A 22,027-nucleotide genomic window follows, 5' to 3' on the forward strand; every position below is an offset into this window, starting at 1 on the left:
CCCCCAAATGTTTCTGTTCAACATTATAGTTGAATTTGAAGTTGACATCCATTCAGTCCTGTTTATACCTTTATTTGTTTTTCTTAGATTTTGTCTACCTTAATTTGATTTCATATTTCTATGTTGTTTGTCATATTCTATGTATTCATCATATATCTGTATATATGTATACATAGGGATCTGCTTGTGATATTTGTAGACACACATAGTTTTCATAGATGATTGCTTAACCTTTAACTGTACTTGATGTGTGTATTATTAAAAGAAATAATCATGATTAAAACTAGGACAGAACAGTGCAGATTTGAATGGAAAAAGGTCAAAGTTCACATTCACTGTGGCATTGCAGTGTTCCTGAAAGCACTATGGGAGAGGCTGACCCAGCCCAGTCAGTCATGTGACACCAAACAAGACGGATGTCTAATTTCAGCACTTTGCTCCCATTCATTCTCTCCCTGCTTTTTCTGCTACTATGGAAACAAACGTTCCCCAAATTATATTACATCACTAATGAGATCATTTTTTTTGTCAGGTTCCGCTGGGTGAAAGATGGCCGGACATTCGGGGCTGAGCAGACGGGAAGCGGAACGCTGGAGGTCAGCGAGGACGAGGTGCTGGAGTCCTACCAAGGAACCTACCGCTGTTACGCCTCCAACACTCTGGGGACCGCCATGACACACACCTGGCATGTCATCGTGGAGCGTGAGTCACTCTAATGTAGACTTCTCTCGAGCCATCTTTTCATCTTTCTACGTATCCATCTATCTATCTCATCATATAAGGAGGCGTCAGATATACAGAGAGGCCACGTGAACAATGAGAGGCCGAACGTACATTACCACACCTACACGGACCCGCACACACACACACACACACACACACACACACTTGAGTGACTCAATGAGGTTGACTGAAGTTGTTCTGCTCTCTCATCGCTTGTTGCTGCGGTAACCATTGCCAGAAACCAGAGCAGTGATGTCATTGGACCTGGTATAATAGATGCCGTATATCCCATGCAACGATGTAACATGAAGGAGTGGGACAGGAGGACACGAACGTCAGCAACACTAGCATAGCTCTGTGAGCTACAGTGCTAACATTACACTCCAATTTCAAGTAGCAACATCATGCTAAATGATCAAAAATGATCTAACGTCTGACTGGCGTGGTTAGTAGAGTGTTATTTGAAGATCTATTGCGAAGCCTGCATTGTTTTCTTTTTTGACACAGTGCTGGGTGTATACACAGGACGGGCTCACCTAGCTAGGGGCGGGTCAGAGGAGGCATCATGTCCAAAAAAAGTGAGAGAGAGGATACATTTTCCTCATGTTTGGTGTTCACGAGCCCCCATGGCCACATATTACCGTTACAACATCATTAAAAGGTCACAGTGGCATAATAAGGGACCTTTAATGTGTAATAAAACAATAACACTGAACAGTCGTCCCTCGTTTATAGCGTTTAATTGGCTCCAGACTCGACCGCGACAAATGAATTTCCGCGATACAGGCTTCAATGTTAATATATGGAATATTTTCATAGCTGGAGCATAAAAAAACTATTTATGACTTTCTAAATACAGATTTTAACATTATTAGAGCCCTTTAGTGTGATGTTCTTGAGATGGTTTGGACCCCAGATGCAGAGACGGAGAGCTTGGAGGGCAGTTCAACACTTTTTAATAACACAGAGTGCAAAAATAGTCCATGAACAAAAGGCGATGGTGTCGGCAAGAAACCAAAATAGAGCACAACACCATGAAGAAGTCAAAACCTCGCTAAAGAGCTAGCGAGAGACCTGGGAAGCAGCTGGGCTAAACTGGACAAATACAAAACGAGGAGAAGACAGTCCGAGCGTAGAGAGAAAGTCCACATGTGGATAGCCGGCAGGAGTGAGGACAAAGAACCAGCGGCTAACGGCTGCAAGCAGTCAGCTTAAATGGAGTGAGAGAAATCAGCCACAGGTGTGCCCAGCCTTCCCGCCTCCGGCTAGCTCAAGGATGGCAGGGATAGAAACAACAAGCAGGACACGAAGGCCAGTGGCGAACGTGACACTTTACACTCCTATTATTCCTTGTTTACACCACACTCTTATGCTGCAGGACTCGAGACGGCCGCTAGCTAACAAGCTACAGAGCTAACGAGCTAACTAGTTAGCATCGAATTTATCTCTTCTAAACTTAAGGAGACAAAGACAAAGGCAAACTTTTTGTCACTCTATCATGTCACTCTGTCATGTCGGGCATGCCATGGCTGACGTCATGCAGTGTTAAGGTAATGTCATGTAAGGTAATGTCTCAATGTTTTGTGTCATTACTGCCACCTAGTGACCAGAATACTACTTATCACTTGTATTTCAATATGTTTTGACTAATAATAGACCGTAGTCTACCATGAAACAGTCATCATTTATTAATTCATCTATTTCTGAAAAAACGCGATATAGCGAGAGAGGGATTATTGAACCCCGATTGGGATGGCTGTATATAGCTAATATAGCAGCAAAGGCTCTACGTTATTTTTACTTTCTGGAGGTGTCCTTTTGTTTACGTACATCTAAAGGTTGTTCTATACTTTCTGATCATTTTGATCTGAGGCCCGCTGACCATGTGTTTTTATACGTCTGGTTTCCAGCTCAGCCGGTGCTCCTGAAACAGCAGAAGTTCCGCAGGCGAGCGTATGAAGGCGAGAGCATCATCTTGTCTTGCGACCCCCCGCAGAGCTCCACCCCTCCACATATCCACTGGATGGACAAGAGTGAGTTTTTGTGCACGTTTATCCCACCAAACACGAGCATCAAGTATTGATATTTTCGTGTTTATAACGTGAATTTTGGTTTCCAATTGTGCATAAACAGCAACATCTACGTTATTTAGTTTTATTAACTTTGTCATCACTTACTACAATTCTACTCTTGCAAAAATTATAAAAATTCTGGAACTTTGGATGCCATCTGACTGACGTCCCGTAGGAAACAATGTAAATAAAAATAATCTGTTCCAGGGTGAAACCGCAGCCATCAAAGATAACCTTTATCAAGTGTACAATGTTTTAAGTCACATTTTAGCATTCGTAACTGTCACCCAAGTGTGAAAAGAAGTGAATCCATCAGTGTAAATAGTATAAAAACTATGTTAACTTTGCTAACACGCTGGAGTCAGGGGCGTTGTTTCTATAAGTTGAAGCTTCTTCAGTCATGATATACAGTCATGTGGAAAAGTGTTGGCACCTGTCCCGATTTCTTATTTTTTTGCATGTTTCCACACTTAAATGTTTCAGATCATCAAACAAATTTAAATATTAGTCCATGACAACACAGCTAAACACAAAATGCAGTTTTTAAATGAAGCTTTTTATTATTAAGGGAGAAAAAAATCATCATTCATTTTGTTTTTTTTCAGCCATTCAGAGTTGCTGGTGTGTTTTAGATTATTGTCCTGCTGGAGAACCCAAGTTTGTTTCAGCTTGAGGCTGGACATGGACATGGGGGGGCAATCATTTTTCAATCAAATCAAAGTTACATTTAAAAAGTGCATTTTGTGTTCAGTTGTGTTGTCATCGACTAATATTTAATTTTGTATGACGATCTGAAACATTTAAGTGTAACAAACATGCAAAAAAAAGATATCAGGAAGGGGGCAAACACTTTCACACCACTATATACTGTCTATATCTATATTATGGCATGATGGCTGGATATCGTGATTGTGATCGTGATTATTGGCTTGGTTCACTCCCATAATTCCTCCTTCTAGCTTGCATTCCTGTGCTGCATTGCAGGACTTGTCCACTCCCAGTAATGAATGCAGCACGCATTCACTGACTGATGAAAGTAGAGCACCAGCAGTATCACGTCAACACTGGTGCTTTTATACATAACGTACCGTACCATAACGTAAAACAATGTATTCACAACAAATATTTTCCAGTTTGCAATCCTGCAGCCTTATAGAATTAATTACAACTTGAATGAAGTTGTACAAACACGCCAAAGATGGTGAAAAGAATGCACATAATGTGTTGCTCGCCGCAGTTCTCATGATGACGAATATCAAGATCAGTAACGTTCGCATGCGTAAACTCCAACGGAGGCTGGTTTATTCTGCCTTGTGTAATACAACATATTTCATAGGGGTTGGCATGTGATGATGTACCTTATGGTAATCTCATGCTACTTCATTTACTGAAGTATAAACAAAGACAATCACAACATCTAATTAAACCCACAAAATGATTAGTACCTCACCCTCGGTGTGAGTTTCAGAGTTTATTGTTTATTTCCCTTAGAGAAGATGATAAGATGGTAGTTTCATGTGTGTGGGTGACCAGCAGCATTTTTACCATCTATCATTTGGTAAGCACCAAAAATCCAGTAACGCTTTGAATGCCATTGCGGGACGGTCTGGTTAGTGCTTTTTAACTTTAATTCAAAATGACAAAACACAATGAACACTGTGGTTCCAACGCTGACCCCAATGTGACATAAGAGTAAAATGAATGTCTATGTCGATATGCATTCATATTTATTACATGTTATTATTATGGATGCTCCGATCAGGGTTTTATGCTGCCGATACCGATCATCCAGGCTGTATTGACTGTATTGACTTCGACGTGGATGATTATTGCAGACATGCTGCTACAAGTACATCGACTGGTGGCCTGAAAGTCGAGCTTCCAGCGCCATTTCATGGGAATGGCAAGAAGCCCTTTTCTATGGAGGTGAGACAATTCGAAGTCCCTGTGCGCGCGCAAGCCAGGGGAGGGAGTCGCATCACCGCTTTGGCGAATCTCCTTCCTACGAGACTAGGCGGCACTGCGTTCCTCATGTGGCACAGTTTGCCTCTGGATGTTCAGTGTGATTATGAGCAGGTGAAGGAGAAGTTGAAAGAGGCTTTTGGTCAAAAACAGTTCATCCTGTACTTCACAACGTACATCTCTGCAAGGCCATGAGTTTGGATCAAGTATTAAGTTGGAATGTTAATGCAGCCCACATCACCAGACTCGTGGCAGACACATTTCCACAATATGGTGAAGCTGCCAGAAATGGTGAGATTTTCCTGGGTTTTCTTGCTGGCCTCGATCCTGCCCTCCAGGCTAAGTGCCATGAACAAGGGGCAACAGATGTGGAGGAGGCATTGACTATCAGGCCGTTGTGAACAAGCCAGGCTGGCTCTCAAGGCAAGCGAGCCTGCATCGCCCTGCTTAAACCCGAATCCTACGGTGGTGGCAGCCCTTGATTCGTCATCACAGAGAGTCCTGGAGGAGGCTGCTATGGAAAGGCTTGTTCGCACCTTCGTACGGCTCACTTCGAGGATTGATGTCCTGCAGATGAAGGTCAAGGATTTAAGAGCACGTATCCTCGAGGCAGAGGGTGACGGCCTTCGTCCTGCGGCTCGTCAGCAGGGCGCAAGGAGCAACAACGTGCTTGCCACTGCATTTGTAGTGTATTTGGTCACAGGTCCACCTCTGGGCACTTCCAGGGTGACGCTGGCACAAGAGACCGGTCCCCTCGACACAGGAGTCAAGGAGGATATGTTGACAGGGAGTGGCCTCCACAGCAATGAGGAACCCAGGACATCGCTGTCGTGTACACGGGTACCCAAACAACTGTAGATGATCCTGTGGAGGACCCCAGTTACAGCCTAAGGCCCAGTCTGCTTGTGTGGACCAGACCTTAATCTGCACTCTGTCACACAATGGTTCCAATGTCAAGGAGCTCCAACAGAGTGATGCTGACATCAGTCAAGTTTTGGCCTGGCTGGGGGAAAGCCGGAGACCCCCTAGATGGAGATTGAAGACTGTTAGTCAGGGTTTGAAGAGGCTGTGGCATGAGTTTCACCAGTTTGGACTGCTGTGCAGGGTTGTGTGGCTGTCTGATGTGGGACAGGCAACACAGGTGGTGGTCCCGGCTGTATTGGTCCCCGGGGTCCTGGCTCCCCCGGACAGCTCACTTAGCCTATGAAAAGGTCTTGATTCGTGCCAGAGGCGTATGTTACTGGCCCACTGTGACAACGTGGTGTGACCAGTGCTATGCCTGTCAAAGGAAGACACTTTTATTTACACGCTTTTATTTATGCAGAAATGGGGATATTTCTTTCTGAAACGGGGTAACGCCTGTAACAGTTTGATTTGGCGTAAGATGGTTGGTCATGCCTGTGGAGTAGGGTGCACGAATGAGGTTATGAGAATGCGACTGTTGTTGTAGAGTTGTTGCGCAGAGTGTGGTTGGCACCTGTTGTGTTGAATAAACAGAGCCGACACGTCCTCTCCAAAGAGCACCAGTTTGTGAGTTTTTGTCCTGCAAAGGGTGAGTCCATACGCCCTACACCTCGCATGCTACAGTAGTTAAGTTCCACACGGCACACATGATTTGTTCTGTCGGAGGGGAAAATGGGAGGATGATGCTGCCAAAGATGTTAGTTAGGCCAAGACACTACACTGCACGAAAGGATCATTGTGGCCTGCAATAGTGATAGGCACTGGTGTTTGGCTTTTGTGATCAGCGTAGAAAAGCAAGTATGCCGATTTTGTGATTTTTCACGGAAGTCGGCCGATACTGATTGGTGGCTGATCGATCGCAGCGTCCCTATTTATTATCATTAATTACAATAGTATGACTTCATTAACCTTACTAAATACTACGCTAACTTTCCTGGCTCAATATGCTGTTATGCTGTAGTAGCTATGCAGTATTAGTAAAAATAAATAAATGAAAAAGGCATTTTTAAAAAAGCCTTTTTACACTGGAAACACACCTGGAGTTAGTGCAATGTTACATCCTGGTCCATCACAACACTCAATTTAAAAAAAAATACAATATGACAACATACTGCATACATGTCATTTTTGACATAAAAAGTGTTTGAAAACAACAAAACTGCACTAATGCTAATAATGCTGCGTCATCTATCTTACATACTGTACGTATATACAGTACCTACTTTAGCAAGCTAGCATTAGCATTTTGCATCATTAGCATCATCATAGTGATATTCAAACATAAAACAATACCCAAATAAGTTTATCTCGCATAGTTGTATGTCCTTTAAAGTGTTTCTACTTCATTGTTCACCTTATGAAGAATATGAAGACGTTAACCGTTGTTCACGCCATCTTAGAATGAGTGATTGATGGCTTAATTGATTGATTGGAACTATCACCATTCACCTAAACAAGGTGCGCCTTCTAATGTACTTGCTTTTTAATGACAGTGCAATATTTGAAACAAACAAACAAAAAAATTAACTAAACACTATTTTAAGAAAAAACATGCTTTGTTAATGTAGTATTTGGTACTTTAATGAAATGCATTATATTACATGTGTAGTACAACTCCACATGGGTTCCAGGAATATGAGGCTCTGCTGAGTCCTACCAGCAGCGTGAACAGTAAACAATAGTACATCAGTTTGGACTGTTTAGACAGCACAGTAAAACAGGTTCAATAAAACCTCACATACACACATAGCGTGACTCCCGGGAAGAGGGTCACACCGGGTCCACCATCGGATCTTGGTTGGGCCCCCGTGCATCCTTTAGACTTTCCAGATGTGGGCAATGTTTGGGAAAAGGTCCAAAGCCTCAAAGATGCTAGACTGGTTGCTGCCATGATTCCATGGTTGTGGCAGCCTTTGGTCAATGTCAAAACAACATGTGTCTTGACCATATGAGGAAAGAGCCCAACCTGAAGACAAGAGTTTGACTTAATGGTTTGCAAACCCTGTAAGTCTGACTGCTGAACTCTGGCTGAACTCTCATTGGACAGGGTTCCAATCTGACCTAGCCTTCTCAAAGGATCTTGCAGGCCTGTACTGATGCTCACTGCGTAGTTTAATAAAGTTCTCTGTGTTCAACAAGTGGCACCGGCAGAGTTTGTTCTTCTTCATCACCACACCACCTTCTTTCCAGGAGAAGACTGACCGAATACATCTCATGATGTTGGCGTCTCTCTGGAGTAGTTTTTAAATTGCCTGCCTGTATTTTTTAAATGTACCTGTCTACATCAGAGCAAAATATATAAAGGCATAAAATAAGGGTTCCATTTTTTTTAAATCTAGATATATATATTTCATTAACATGCAAATCATTTTTTTTATCGCATCAGTTGTTTTATTTTATTATGCATCTTGTTCACTGACTAGCAATTGATAAAAAGAAATCTACTCTGTATGTGTGGACATGCATGTGAGAGTAACGTTCATAGTGTTGTTTGTGAACGCCCCTCAGAGATGGTGCACATCAGGCAAAGCGACAGAGTGATGGTCGGCCTCAACGGCAACTTGTACTTTGCTAATCTCCTCAAGAGTGACAGTCGAGAGGATTACATCTGCAACGCTCAGTACTCTGCTGCCAGAACCATCCTACCGGACACTGCCATCGCCCTCAACGTCCTGCCCAGTGAGTACATACTCACGCTTTATTTAGTAAAGGCGCAAAGAGGACAGGGTGTTAATTGGAAGGAAGGAGATAATTGGAGAGGTGCGGTTACATCGTAACTGTGAAAACTCGTAGATATCAAGTTCATTTTTCAACTTAAATCATGATTTGTAGTACATGAGAAAGTGGAAACGAGCATATAACTCTCTTTGGTCATTCATGAAAAAGTATTTTGCACAATAAAGCAGCAACAGAACCAATGTTGTAAGAGCGGTAAGGCGCAAACTGCACAGCCAGCATTAATAGCACTGATGAGTTTATTGTAAACAACAGTAAAGCAAGTGTAACACGAATGAGTTTAGTGCATACAGAGGTAGATAAAGCTGCCAGCGATGGATATCTACAAGATGAACAGGACTGGTCCTCCGTGCTGGCATTGAGTTACATGTCAATAAAACAATGAGGTCACATGATGGATGACACTCACCACCTCTTGGCCCGACTGGTGAAGTAATCCAGCAGGACATGAAAATAGGAAAAACTTGTGATGTGAAATTAAAAGTATTGTTTGCGTGCAAATAAAAACAAAGCAAAACTTGCTTGTGTATCTTCATGACTTCCTTGAGCTCGAAGTTATCGTGGGTCCACTTGGCGCCACGTGACTGGCGTTGGACAAAGAAAAAACAAACAACTCGGTCGTAGAGTTCAGTGAAGCAAGCATGACTTTGACAACAACAGAGAAGCACCATTTTAAAGCACATGCAGAGCTAGAATGATGACCATCCAGGATACTTCAAATGATGCTACTGCCATCTTGTGGAGTTCATTAAAAGGAGATTTTGCGGTTAATTGAATACAGACGTTATGTGATACCCCCCAGTAAGGAAGTAGGCTATTAGTAGGCTATTAGTGTGATCCATCAATACACTGTATATTTTTTGTGCTCCATCCAGGTAACGATGTAGCTAACGGCAAGCCGCCTAAGCTCTTTCGCCCGAGCGGCTCCCACTCGTCCGTGCTAGCGCTCCGCGGACAAAGTCTCACCTTGGAATGCATCCCCAAGGGCCTGTAAGAATCTGTCTGAACTATCAAGGTTCTGTTCAAAGTCCAGCAGTCGACCCCAAACTTCCTCTTCTTCTTTCAGCCCGACTCCAAAGGTGGAGTGGAAGAAGAAGGACGGCAATCTGGATGAGAGTGATGGGCATCGGGAAAACCATAACCGCTGGCTCTCTTTCGACAGCATCAGCCAGAGCGACGACGGCGAGTACGAGTGTCGAGCGTTCAATGTGCATGGCTCCACCACGCACTCCTTCACTGTCACAGTGGAAGGTCAGTGGCTGCCTTATTGTGCGTCTCCTTATGTTGTAGATGTTAAAGTTGTGGTTTGTTTCATATGTGAAGCTGCTCCTTACTGGGTGAAGAAGCCTCAGAACCTGCGCTACTCTCCTGGAGAAACTGTAAGACTGGACTGTCTGGCTGAAGCCATCCCAACTCCCAACATCACCTGGAGAATCAATGGTCAACCGCTCTCAGGTGAACACATCAACACTCATCTTTTAACATCATTGCCCAGAAGTGTCCAAAAGTCTTACTGTACCTCTTGAGCTTTGGTTCGGTCATCTGTCAAAGTTCATTGATTGCTCATAAGCTCCAATGTGTCCATTTGGCCCACAGAAGTGGATGCCGACGATCGCCGCAGTGTCTCAGGGGGTGTGTTGAAGCTGACCGACGTGGAGCTAACCGACACGGCGGTGTATCAGTGTGAGGCCACCAACAAACATGGCTCCATCATCCTCAATGCCTACCTCCATGTTGTTGGTATGCACACACACACACACACACACACACACACACACACACACTTACAATACAAACCAACATGTTCCAGTATGTTTGCTAATCACCAAGGCGGAAATAAGTCTTTGGCTTTTTAATGATGTTGTAACAATATGTGTCCCTCAAGTCTGTTTATGAGCACCAAACGTGAGAAAAATCTATCATCTCTTTCACTGGGAGATGTCACTCACTCACTCACTCACTCACTCACTCACTCACTGCTCCACTTTTGAGAGAAGAGGCACTCAAACCCTCGCTTTTCAAGTTGCTTCTTTTTATGCCGTTATGATGTCTAAAGAACCGCCTTCCTCATGGACTTGATGCCACCTCTGCTTTGAAGCTAAACTTACCATTCTTTGTCTATTTCTCCTCAATATTTTGTTCCCATATCCACTGTTATGCTTCCTCAAACTACGGTGTGAGCCGAGGGTCAAACAACACGTGCACATGTGAATTGTGCGTACAAAAAATTGTGCCGTAAAAGGAAATTTCTTTTAACGGGTTCTTTATGCGTTAACTTTGACAGCCCTACTTTTTAAAGTGCACAGTTTTACATTCAAAAAAACAATGCCACAAACATGACGTATGAAATGGAGAAATGAACATTTGACATCATTTTAACCTGTAGAGGACACACGTGGTGTTTGGAGGGAATGCCTTCTTTTTTCAACTGGACTTTTAAACTCCATCCATCCATTTTCTATGCCACTTGTCCTCATTAGGGTCGCGGGGCTATGCTGGAGCCTATCCCAGCTGACTTTGGGCAAGAGGCGAGGTACATCCTGGACTGGTCGCCAGCCAATCGCAGGGCACATATAGACAAACAACCATTCACACTCACATTCATACCTATGGACAATTTAGTGTCCCCAATTAACCTAACATGCATGTTTTTGGAATGTGGGAGGAAACCGGAGTACCCGGAGAAAACCCACACACGCACGGGGAGAACATGCAAACTCCACACAGAGATGCCCAAAGGGAGATTCAAACCCACATCTCCAAGATCTCCTGGCCACTCGATTCCGGATGCCTTACATGTATGTGCCTTACAGGCAGCCTTAGTAAAGTGTCAACTACCTATTGTGAGATTTCGTCTTGGGCTCACGATCCAAAATGGTTGAGCAGACAAACCAAGCACAAATATAACAGTTTGTTACACGTGGCATATTGCATGCTAACCAGGCGGGCGAATGCAAACCAAGGTCAAGTTTTTGCATAAATTTTGGATGTTACCCACACACGCTAACCAAGGTACGACTGTATTCAAAATTAAAAATAAAAGCTAAATCCCACCAGGACAGCTGGACATGACAATGGCTCCTAAGGGTTTTACAGCACATATTTTGTCCAAAAGTCTATTTGTTTAACGTTGATGTTTGTTATAAGTGGGACATTTTTTGGCACTGTTTTGCTGTTGTTGTGAGCAGCAAGTGGTACCATGTGATTTGGGCTGTATGTGCATGTTTCGGTGTGTTTCCTGTGACTTCCAAGTGTCTGTGAACGCAGTAGCAACTTGTGCCCATGGAGTTTGTGATGCACCTGAATGCACCATTCTTAAAAGAGCGCTAGCTCAGCACTGACACCAGTTTGCTAGTTTTGATCCAGCTTCCCACGTGGAGTATGAAGTGTCCCTCATTTGTGTGCGTTGTGTGCCTTGTGACTTGTTGTGTGAAGATGTGTTTGATGACTATGTTGTGCATTGGGAGTGTTTGGGAGCGCTGTGTTGGGAGCTAAATGAAAGCTGGTTTGTTTGTGTACACACTAGAACTGGATAGGACTGTCAAGTCAGGTGAAAATGAGTGGAACAGGGTGTAGTACACTATGGAGCAGAAAGTCCGGCATGATGGTGAGCAAGAGAGGTGGGCGGGGCTAGGTGCACGACAGTGTACAATGTATTCACAAGCTCTGAGCTGAGTATAAAATAATAAATAATAAATATATAATAATAAAATGCATGTATTTTATTTACTGAACACAATTAATTTCTATGTATATATGTATGTATGTGTATATATATATATATATATATATATATATATATATATATATATATATATATATATATATATATATATATATAAACACGTAAAAATTAGGGCTGTCAAAGTTAACGCGGAAGTTTCCTTTAACGGCACTATTTTGTTTGACAAATCTTGTGTGTCCCTCGGCCCACACCGTATTTTGAGGAAGTAGCAGTGACTGGTGGAGACACAAGCGGGAACAAATATTGAGAAGAAATGGACAAAGAAAAGGGTATTCTGATTAGTAAATTTAGCTTCAAAGTCCTGGCACAGCAAGACCTAAGTTATTTGTATTTACTGTCGCTGCAATTGGAATAGTCATGGACTACATCGACTTGCCAGAGAAGCGAGAAGGTACTGAAGCACCGCCGGCACTTCCCTACTGTCACTCATTTAGAGGCACCTTGGCACACAAGTGTCCCAACCAACGAGTGCCTTTTTTATACGCAACGGCTGGGCTAATCCTTTGCTTTGAACTGCAAGCCAAAATTTGGGTACGAGCTAACGGCAGACATAGCTGAGGACAGCTATTTGGAGGCTTATGTAAACGCGACCATGGCTGAAGAGCCACCAGTGACAAGAACAACATGAAATTTTAAGCACAAATTAATACAGACCCACCATGCCCCAGCACAAGTTTTCCAGAGTGGCTGTGCAACGAACAAACACACACATTAGCACTCAGTAAGGTCATCAAATCTTACCTTTATGCATTCCCACATAGTATCAGACTTTGGAACCAAAAATAGTATAAGGTGTGTTCAAGGACCGTTAAACAAAGTGGGACAAAACGCCGCTCACATGCAAAAACTGGGGGTTTTCTAAATGTGTATTATTTTTTTCATCGAACAATGGCCCATATTTCCAAAATTGATATCCCCAGGGTTTCCGCTACATGTAATTGATCGAGGTGGTTTCAGTATCGCCGTAAGTCTGGGTTTGGATCCCAATATGCAGAGCAAGACACCAAAGTACAAAGAAACGGTTTATTATAACAAAAAACGATATACAAACGAAACAGTAAAATACGGCAGAAGCCACAAAAAACTGTGCTGCAAAAAACTTGCAGGAGGTACAAAAAATACAAATCACCAAAGACGCTGCTGAGAACCAGGCAGGAAGCAAAATAGGCTAGTTAGCAAAAACTAAAGGTGACCACTGCTGGCGAACGCCAAGCAGGGAAACATGTACTTACAACTAGGAACCAGAAAGTAAGGAACAAGGAACTAGCTAAACCGGAGTCGGTGAGCAAGTGAGCAAGGAAGGCCATCTGGCAACGAGGTATGGTTTGCCAGCAGTACACTCCTGATCAATATATTCCTGATCAAAATCTTAAGACCAGTTGAAAAATTGCTAGAATTTGCATTTTGCACATTTGGATCTTAATGAGGTTTTAAGTAGAGCTACAATATGCAAAAGCAAGAAGAGGGAGTGAGACAAAAAAACATTTTGAAAAAGTAATTTACTGAAAACAACAATTAAACTGAAATAGGCTGTTTATCAGCTGATCAAAAGTTTATATAACAAAAAATAACAAAAAACTGTCCAAAACAGAACAAAAACTGTTCTCAGTAGGACTCAGTAATGAATAGCTCCACTGTTCTTGTTAATCACTTCAAAAATTGCTTTGGGCATGCTTGATGGGAGTGTTTCCAGGAGGCTAGTGGGAACATTGCTCCAAGTGGTGAAGATGGCTTCACCAAGGGCATCAACTGTCTGGAACTGATGGCCATTTTTATAAACTTCCCTTGCCATCCATCCCCAAATGTTCTCTATGGGATTTAAATGAGAGGAACATGCATGATGGTCCAAAAGAGTGATGTTATTCTCCCTGAAGAGGTCCTTGGTCAAGCCAGCATTGTGAACTGCAGCGTTGTCCTGTTGAAGAACCCAGCTGTTACCACACAGACGAGGGCCCTCAGTCATGAGGGATGCCCGCTGCAACATCTGCACGTAAGCAACCACCGTTTGACGACCCTGCACCACCTGAAGCTCCAGTGTTCCACTGAATGAAAAAGCACCCCAGACCATGATGGACCCTCCTCCACTGTGCCGGGTAGAAAACATGTCAGGTGGGATCTCCTTGTCATGCCAGTAACGTTGGAAGCCATCTGGACCGTCAAGGTTACATTTTTTCTCATCAGAGAATAAAACTTTTTTTCACCTTTCAATGTCCCATGTTTGATGCTCCCTGGAAAAATCTAAAAGGGCAGTTTTTTGGCGTTGAAGGAGACGAGGTCTTTGAATTTGTTTTTTGTTTTTTAAAACCTTTTCCGCAGATGCCGTCTGATGGTTATTGCTCTGCAGTCGGCACCAGTAAGGGCCTTAATGTGGGTGGAAGACCGCCCTGTGTCTTGATGGACAGCCAATTGGATCCTGCGGCTCAGCGCAGGTGTGATTTTTTTGGGTCTACCACTTGACTTTTTTGTTCCATAATGCTCAGGATCTTTCAAAAAATGTAGAATGACTGATTTACTGCACCCAACCTCAGCAGCAATGGCACGCTGCGAGAGGCCTTGCTTATGCAGCTCGACAATCCGACCACGTTCAAAAAGAGAAAGCTTCTTAGCTTTAGCCATCAGGAGGGCATGACAGTGTGAAGGCCTGACAGAATATATATAGATACGTATATAGCTAAGCCTGTCTATGCCGGCGCGTTTCAATCTCATTCCACTTTCTGGCATTTTTGTTTACATGCCTGGCTGGCGGCATCTAGCCAGCTTGTTTTTGTCCCATGGCGAGCTATGAGCTACGATCATCATCACAACTTACTTTTGGAAAATGTCACTTAACAATCTTGCTCTCGTTATCATTATAATACTTATGGCTTGTCTTCAAAGTACTAGTTGTGTCAAAGTTTTGCAATGGAAACATGTAGTGTGTACAGCTTTAATGACAGTGACACTATCACAGGGGTCTCCAACAGGTAGCTCGTAAGCTGACGAGTAGTTCACCAAAGAATATTTGCTTCACCTCTTAGTATTTTTAGTGTTCTATTCAAACATGACACCTGTATTTAATGACAAATGAGCACACTGAGTGGAAATGTGCTTTGTAAATAAAGTGCAATGTAAATGTTGGCAGAGCTCTCAGGAACTTTGTCATTAAATTAACAATTTTACAATGTTCTCAGTTCATGTTCTGCTAGTTTTCGAAAAAGTAAAATAAGTTAATATATAAATAAGTCATAAAAAAAATTGGTATCGACCTAAAAAAAAATGCAGACACAGCAGCGGCACAAACCAGCTGTGGCAGTCCGTCCTCCCATGCAGATCACCACCACAGCTTCAAAAAATCCTCGAGGAAACCCTGTGTCCCTTTCCATAAAATTGTATGCAGTTATCATAGTTGAATATCAAATAGTTTACCACAAAGAGATTTACATTCCTAATCAATTTTTATATATTTATTTACTAGGGAAAATCTATATTAATGAACATCTGTAAACAATACAGATGTAAATATGGCAGACTATAGCACAACTGCTTGTTTCCGTCTGTAGTCCCCTGGCAGGTAACAAAGCAATAACAATAAACAATGTAAACACAATACACAATAAAAGACAAACATAAACACAGAACATGAAAACACTATTTTAGATAAAAACGTATTTGTATCTGTGATGAAGTGTGACTAATTATGAGTTAACTATGGGGAATGCAATTAATCGCAATTAAATAATTTAATCGATTGACAGCTCAAGTAAAAATCCATTAAACTGCAGATATAGAACCTACATGTAGATGTCAATAAAAACCTGAGCAGGAGTATGAAAGAACCTTTTGACTTGTTAGTCTTGTCGATCCGATCCAGAACCTATCGTTTTTGTTTGTTTGTTTGTTTTAATAATAATAAGCTTTTGTTAGAAACATGAATTTGTGGAATTGAATATGGTTATGAAAATAGCTCTTCAAAGCATTAAAAATAAGGCAAACAAAGTCTTGCTGAATTTACCTTTTTATTACACAGCATGACCAACAATACTGTTTGGCTTTTGTAACCAACCTCTGTGAGTCAGGTACCTAATCCAATAAAAGAGCCAATAAAAGTCCATCCAATAAAAGATAAAACTGGAAAAAATGAGCGTAAAAAATACTTTTAGGGTAGGACAAATCATTTGACATTGTTATAGATCGATTTGTGATTTAGAATACATGATTATTTTGACCAAACTCTCTTAGGGCCCTATAAAATCTGTTTTATTTTTTCCCAAATTCCGTTTTTTCTATTTTAATTTTTTAGAATTCGTTTTTTTACCTTTTACCAGCATGGAGTGTGTGCTATTTGGGTTAGTGAATAAAATGTAAAAATCCTTACATTTATTGATGCAATACATCATTGGCCCATTTTGTCCACTAATTGAGAAATGGATGTAGCTTCGCTAACTTTTCTAATGGGATGTCAGCCTCAGCCCATCCATCGTGGGCTTCTCCTCATTAGGGTCGCGGGGGCATGCTGGAGCCTAATCCCAGCTGACTTCGGGCGACAGGCGGGGTACACCCTGGACTGGTCGCCAGCCAATAGCAGGGCACATATAGACAAACAACCATTCACACTCACATTCATACCTATGGACAATTTAGAGTCTCCAATTAACCTAACATGCATGTTTTTGGAATGTGGGCGGAAACTGGATTATGCGGAGAAAACCTACGAGAACATGTAAACTCCACACAGAAATGCCCAAGGGGGAATCGAATCCACGTCTTCCCGATCTCCAGACTGTGGCTGTGTGGCCAATATGCTAACCACTAGTCCACCGTGCGGCCCAGCCTCAGCGTGTATTGCTACAAAATCTTCAATCGCATTATTAATGTAAGATATTTTAATGACACCATTATTTTGTTTACACAATTAGAAAAATGCAAAAAAGAGTGCTCTTATTTTGAAGGCCGGAATGTGTTGTGTGTGCTGAGAATGCAATTGACGGTCGATAGGGTGCCTCTCGTCTTTTTTTCACTCAGAACCTGCACGTTGTCAGTGGGCGTTGTAAAATGGTCCTTAAACAGTACAAAACACAACACAGTGAAAATATACTCATCCCGCCTGATTCACACACACACACACACACACACACACACACACACACACACACACACACACAGCTGCACTAGCTAAGCTAAGCGAACCTCGCTAGCTTCCATTCACACTCCGTAACAGAGGAGTTTCCAAGGTTTTTCGCCGCCGTTTCGACATGTTTAGTAGTGTCCCTGTTATAGCAACCAGAGCGGCACTTCCCGTGCGAGCTCCCTCCACCATGACGCAGCAGTCCGGGCACAGTGAGAGAGAACTACCGCTGTAGCTACGGAGCCGAATGTCCAACGTCCAATGTGAAGCTAACTTCACCACGGTACACCACGGACATGTCTACATGGTGGTGTTGCGTTTTCTTCTTCTTGCGGGTGGCGCGAGTCGAGAGGCAACCAGCTTTGATGCGCTTTAGTGCACCTACCATGTTGGAGTGTGGCTCAGAGTTACGAATGTGATACGGCAACCGGATCGGCCCGATCTCGTGGCAGAAGCCGATATTATATGATCTTCACAAATACAGCGAATCAGCAGCCGATCCTGATTCTGAAGATCAGATCGGGACATTCCTACTTACAGTGTGACCAACACTTAACAATCAACATACAAAATGATAATACTTATATGGATAATTTACTGGAAGTATTTACACAATGCAACGTTTATTTCAGTAATGTCATACATTTGATAGACTATAATCACCATCATCACTGACTTGTCATGAATTCAACGAATCACCCAGAGAACAAATTAGCTTAAAACTTTATTGTGTGGGAGTCCCACACAATATACACTTTAAGTCTTGGCCCCTGTCCTCTTTATTTACAACAACCAGTGCTCTAAATCGGCAACATTTTATGACACATACCTGTCTTTGTTTTGGGGAAATTTGAAAAATGGCAAATCTGTTTTTTTGGACTGTCTATTAGAGCAATTAATGGTTGAGCAGTGTGCCAAGGACATGTTTACAATGCAATGTTTCTGGAATCTGCTCACCATCATGGCAGCTAACCCCACACAGGGCATACTACTGTGGAAGTGGATGCCGAGTTGACAGTCCTGTTCAAGACTATAATATATTCAGTTGTGACTATTCTGTGATGTAATTGCTTGCTAACTGGCCTCACTGACTAGCATGTTTGCTCTCACTTGTGTTAACCACTTAACATGACTGGCATGTGTACTGCGCATGCATTTATTTGTGTCATGTGAGCTGTGCTACTGTGCTGCTTTACTTTGCATTGTTTGTAACTCCATGTGTTCCTATTGTTTAGACCACACACACCCCTTTGGACAAACCCACGATCCTCTGGACTGCTAAAAGAGCCCATCCACATGCATAATAAAGATGATTAAATGATTCTCTGACCGGAATCTCCCATGGTGTCCCAAATCTAAAAGAACCACAACGCCCTTCTTAGAATATTTAATAGATGACCTTTAGCAGTCTTGTGCAATGGCTGACCTTTAGTGGTGTGTGTCCCTCAGAGCTCCCCCCTCAGATCCTGTCCTCAGACGGAGTCGTGTACAAAGTCACCGAGGGCGGGACCATCAAAATGTTCTGTGAAACCTTCGGCTCGCCGCTGCCTCACGTCGCATGGTGAGTGTGACCGCACGCGCGTTTACTCGGTTACTGACACAGGCACTGCAGCGCCCTCTGGTGGCTGCTTGACACAAAGCAGTTGAGCAGTCTTGACCACACCCATGTGGTGTGTACGTCCAGTTGGATGTTGTATCCATCCAAAACTGCTTTTCTCAGGCAAATGAATGTTACTTCAGTGTCTCATTAAACCAAATAGACCAGAGAATAGATGGAATAGAATAGATCATAGAAAATACATCAACTTAGCGTGACTTCGAACCAAAATGGCCGTTCATAGGTCCGTAGCCAGACATTTTTCATTGGGGTGGCCAAGGTGAGACCATTGCTCACATAGGGGTGGCACTAAGTTGATACCTGAAATGTCTAGATGGCCAGTGGGGCGGCCGGGGATGGCCACCATTGGCCACCACGTAGCTCTATATCTTTAAAAATCGTTGTGGTCATTCTGTGCTCGTGCAGGGAAGGCGAGGACTCGGAGCCCCTGCTGTCGGACCCTCGTGTCTCCCTGCTGACTGACGGGACACTCGAGGTGTCGGATGTCAGTTACAGCAACAGTGGCGTGTACAGCTGCTTTATCAAAAACACCAACATCTCCATCAAGGCTCACCTGGAAGTCTTCAGTGAGTGTCACACAAACTATAACAACACAGAGAAGGGCTTTCTTACTTCCAGAACTACTTAACTTTCTTCCCACCTGCTAGATGGGACAGTGATTCTGACGGGCCCTCAGGACGTGCGAGCATTCCGAGGTGGAAACGCCCTTCTGGACTGTCACTTTTACAAGGACCCCCGACTGCTCCGCTACCAGATTGTCTGGAGGAAAGATGGACAAAAACTGCAGGAGTCGTCACCGGATGACAAGTAACGACAAAATGGAGTTTATGTATTGTCTCAAAACAATGTAGATGTTGCTTGTAATAAGGAGGCTGTTCCCTGAATTGCCTACGTTGGTAGCACTTGGGACTGATGCTTGTGTTATTGTTCAGAGCTGCAGTGCCTGCAGTACCAGCTGCAGTACAAACACACTAAAACAATCACTGAATGTTTATTTCAAGACATGATGTAATGACACAAATGTTAGAAATTTGCACAAACAATCACTACCTTTTTAACTGCATTTGTCATCACCAAATTGGCATAATAAGTCAGCTATTGGAGCTTGTGCTTCTGTGTGTGTAGGTACACTATCTTTGCCAACGGTACACTGAAAGTGACTGACATCCAATCAAAAGACAACGCAGAGTATTCCTGTGAGGTCATCACGGAGCTTGATCAGGCGACCGCCAGCGGTTCCATCACAGTCGTAGGTGAGTACTCGTGCTTCTTTACAAAGTGACACGCCACCTACTGGCAAAAAGTAAAGCAGAGGAACGTTCCAAAGGGAAGCTGCATGACCACGTCCGCAATTGCCTGCATTTTTATAACAAATACGCTTATATAGAATCATTACCATTAATGCTGTAATTCTAGCTGGTGGGCGTTTATTTTCCAAAAGTGCAAGAAGGACAGGAATGTGAAAACTCATGGCAGTATTCCCTCGTTTATCCTGGTTAATTGGTTCCAGACCTGACAGTGATAAGTGAATTTCCGCAAAGTAGGATTCCTTATTTATAAATGGAATATGTTTGAGCATTTAGCATTTATATTTAGTTAGAGCATAGAAAGCCTATTTAACAACATTCTAAATAAACCTTTTAACATTATTAGAGCCCTGCAGACAGAAATAACACCCCTATAGTCACCTTTACACTTACACTTACCCAACGTAGTAGACATATTAAGAGTAAATCAGCAATTTAAGACCCATGCTCGTGTGTGTTGCTGCAAATGTGTTCTCTACGAAAAGGAAAACATGCATTCATTTCAACATTTAGCATGAAAGTATATTTCCGCCCTAGGTGTTGTAATCCTGCTGTGAAATTTTGTTTGTATGATCAAAAAACAAATATAAAGTTCTGTGTTGGACTCTCAGCCCGTCCGGACCCCCCTGAGGATCTGACTCTGTCTGAAGTGAAGGATTACAGTTTGACTCTGAGCTGGATCCCTGGTCGCTCACACAACAGCCCCATCACTGGTAGCGCACGTCCACCCTCGAATATGCACGTGATCACATGGTGCAAGACGCAACCTCTATGGCGGCCTGATACTTACAGAGTTCATCGTGGAGGCAAAAGTGGAGCAGCACTCGCAGAGGCAGGATGACGACGTCTGGCGGTGGGAGGTGATGAAGCGGGTGCCCGGCGACTTTAACCATCTGCAGCTCTCCCTCCACCCTTTCTGCAAGTATGTCTTCCGGGTCATCGCAGTCAACGAGATCGGCCCCAGCGAACCCAGCAAGACCATGCTTTTCTACAGCACGCCCCCTGCTGGTAGGAGCCACCAAAGTTGTACAGTGTTAGTCCACCACTAACATTGTTGTTTTAATGTTTTGTTGTTTCAATGTTTTATTGTTTTTCTGACTACGAATGGGTAAAAGTTAAAAATGGACACATTGTTGTGAAGTAGTGACAAAGTGAAGTTATGTCATTTTTCCTAGTACCACACATTAACCCTACCGGTGTGCGCAGCGAGTCCTCCGATGCGGGAACTTTGGCTATTATGTGGGACGTAAGTATTTGAATGTGTGTTTACATGCGCCTGAATCATTGCTAACAGTTGCATAAAGTCAGATATTGTTCCAAAAAACATCATAAACCCCTCAAACTCACATTTACTGATTGGATACCTTCTGCTGCAATGCTTAAACTCTGCTACTGTATTCTTCCAGAACTTCGAGAACAGAGGTCTGGTAGAATATTTCCTTAGAGAAGAGGTAATTAGTTTTACCATGACAAAGAGCTCAAACTTTTAACCTTGTGTGACCTTGCAGGAGATGCCCAGGCGATCCCACAACGGCAAGGACTTCCAGTACAAGGTGCTTTGGAGGGAGGCAGGTGGCAAGAGTATTCACTGGAACCACGGCTACGCCAAGTCTCCACCATTCTTGGTGAACAACACAGGAACATATGTACCGTTTGAGATCAAAGTCCAAGCCGTCAACTCACTGGGTGAAGGACCTGCTCCGGAGGCTGAGATAGGACATTCTGGAGAGGATGGTACTGAAAAGTACAAGAATTCATGTTCCCATATGTCAGTCATTTTGGGTCCAAATGATGGTG

At 43.0% G+C, this 22,027-nt stretch overlaps 1 protein-coding gene across 5 annotated transcripts in view; it reads left to right on the forward strand.

Moving 5' to 3' along the window:
• The window catches only part of LOC129181544 (neural cell adhesion molecule L1.1-like), a 49,348-nt gene that overhangs the window by 20,610 nt on the left and 6,711 nt on the right, over window positions 1-22,027 (forward strand). For all 5 annotated transcript variants that reach the window (XR_008570457.1, XM_054776896.1, XM_054776889.1 and 2 more), the window contains 15 exons: window positions 533-702; window positions 2,634-2,756; window positions 8,229-8,399; window positions 9,332-9,446; window positions 9,523-9,707; window positions 9,780-9,911; window positions 10,053-10,196; window positions 18,755-18,866; window positions 19,329-19,489; window positions 19,571-19,730; window positions 20,049-20,176; window positions 20,842-20,943; window positions 21,023-21,238; window positions 21,406-21,476; window positions 21,739-21,964. Coding sequence is in view for 4 of the 5 variants with exons in the window: in XM_054776896.1 (XP_054632871.1) it covers window positions 533-702; window positions 2,634-2,756; window positions 8,229-8,399; window positions 9,332-9,446; window positions 9,523-9,707; window positions 9,780-9,911; window positions 10,053-10,196; window positions 18,755-18,866; window positions 19,329-19,489; window positions 19,571-19,730; window positions 20,049-20,176; window positions 20,842-20,943; window positions 21,023-21,238; window positions 21,406-21,476; window positions 21,739-21,964 (2,216 nt within the window). In the remaining variant the exon portion in view is untranslated. The remainder of the gene's footprint in view (window positions 1-532; window positions 703-2,633; window positions 2,757-8,228; window positions 8,400-9,331; window positions 9,447-9,522; window positions 9,708-9,779; window positions 9,912-10,052; window positions 10,197-18,754; window positions 18,867-19,328; window positions 19,490-19,570; window positions 19,731-20,048; window positions 20,177-20,841; window positions 20,944-21,022; window positions 21,239-21,405; window positions 21,477-21,738; window positions 21,965-22,027) is intronic.

This window comes from Dunckerocampus dactyliophorus, chromosome 1, assembly GCF_027744805.1.
Source record: "Dunckerocampus dactyliophorus isolate RoL2022-P2 chromosome 1, RoL_Ddac_1.1, whole genome shotgun sequence".
In the NCBI taxonomy this organism is placed as follows: Eukaryota; Metazoa; Chordata; class Actinopteri; order Syngnathiformes; family Syngnathidae; genus Dunckerocampus; species Dunckerocampus dactyliophorus.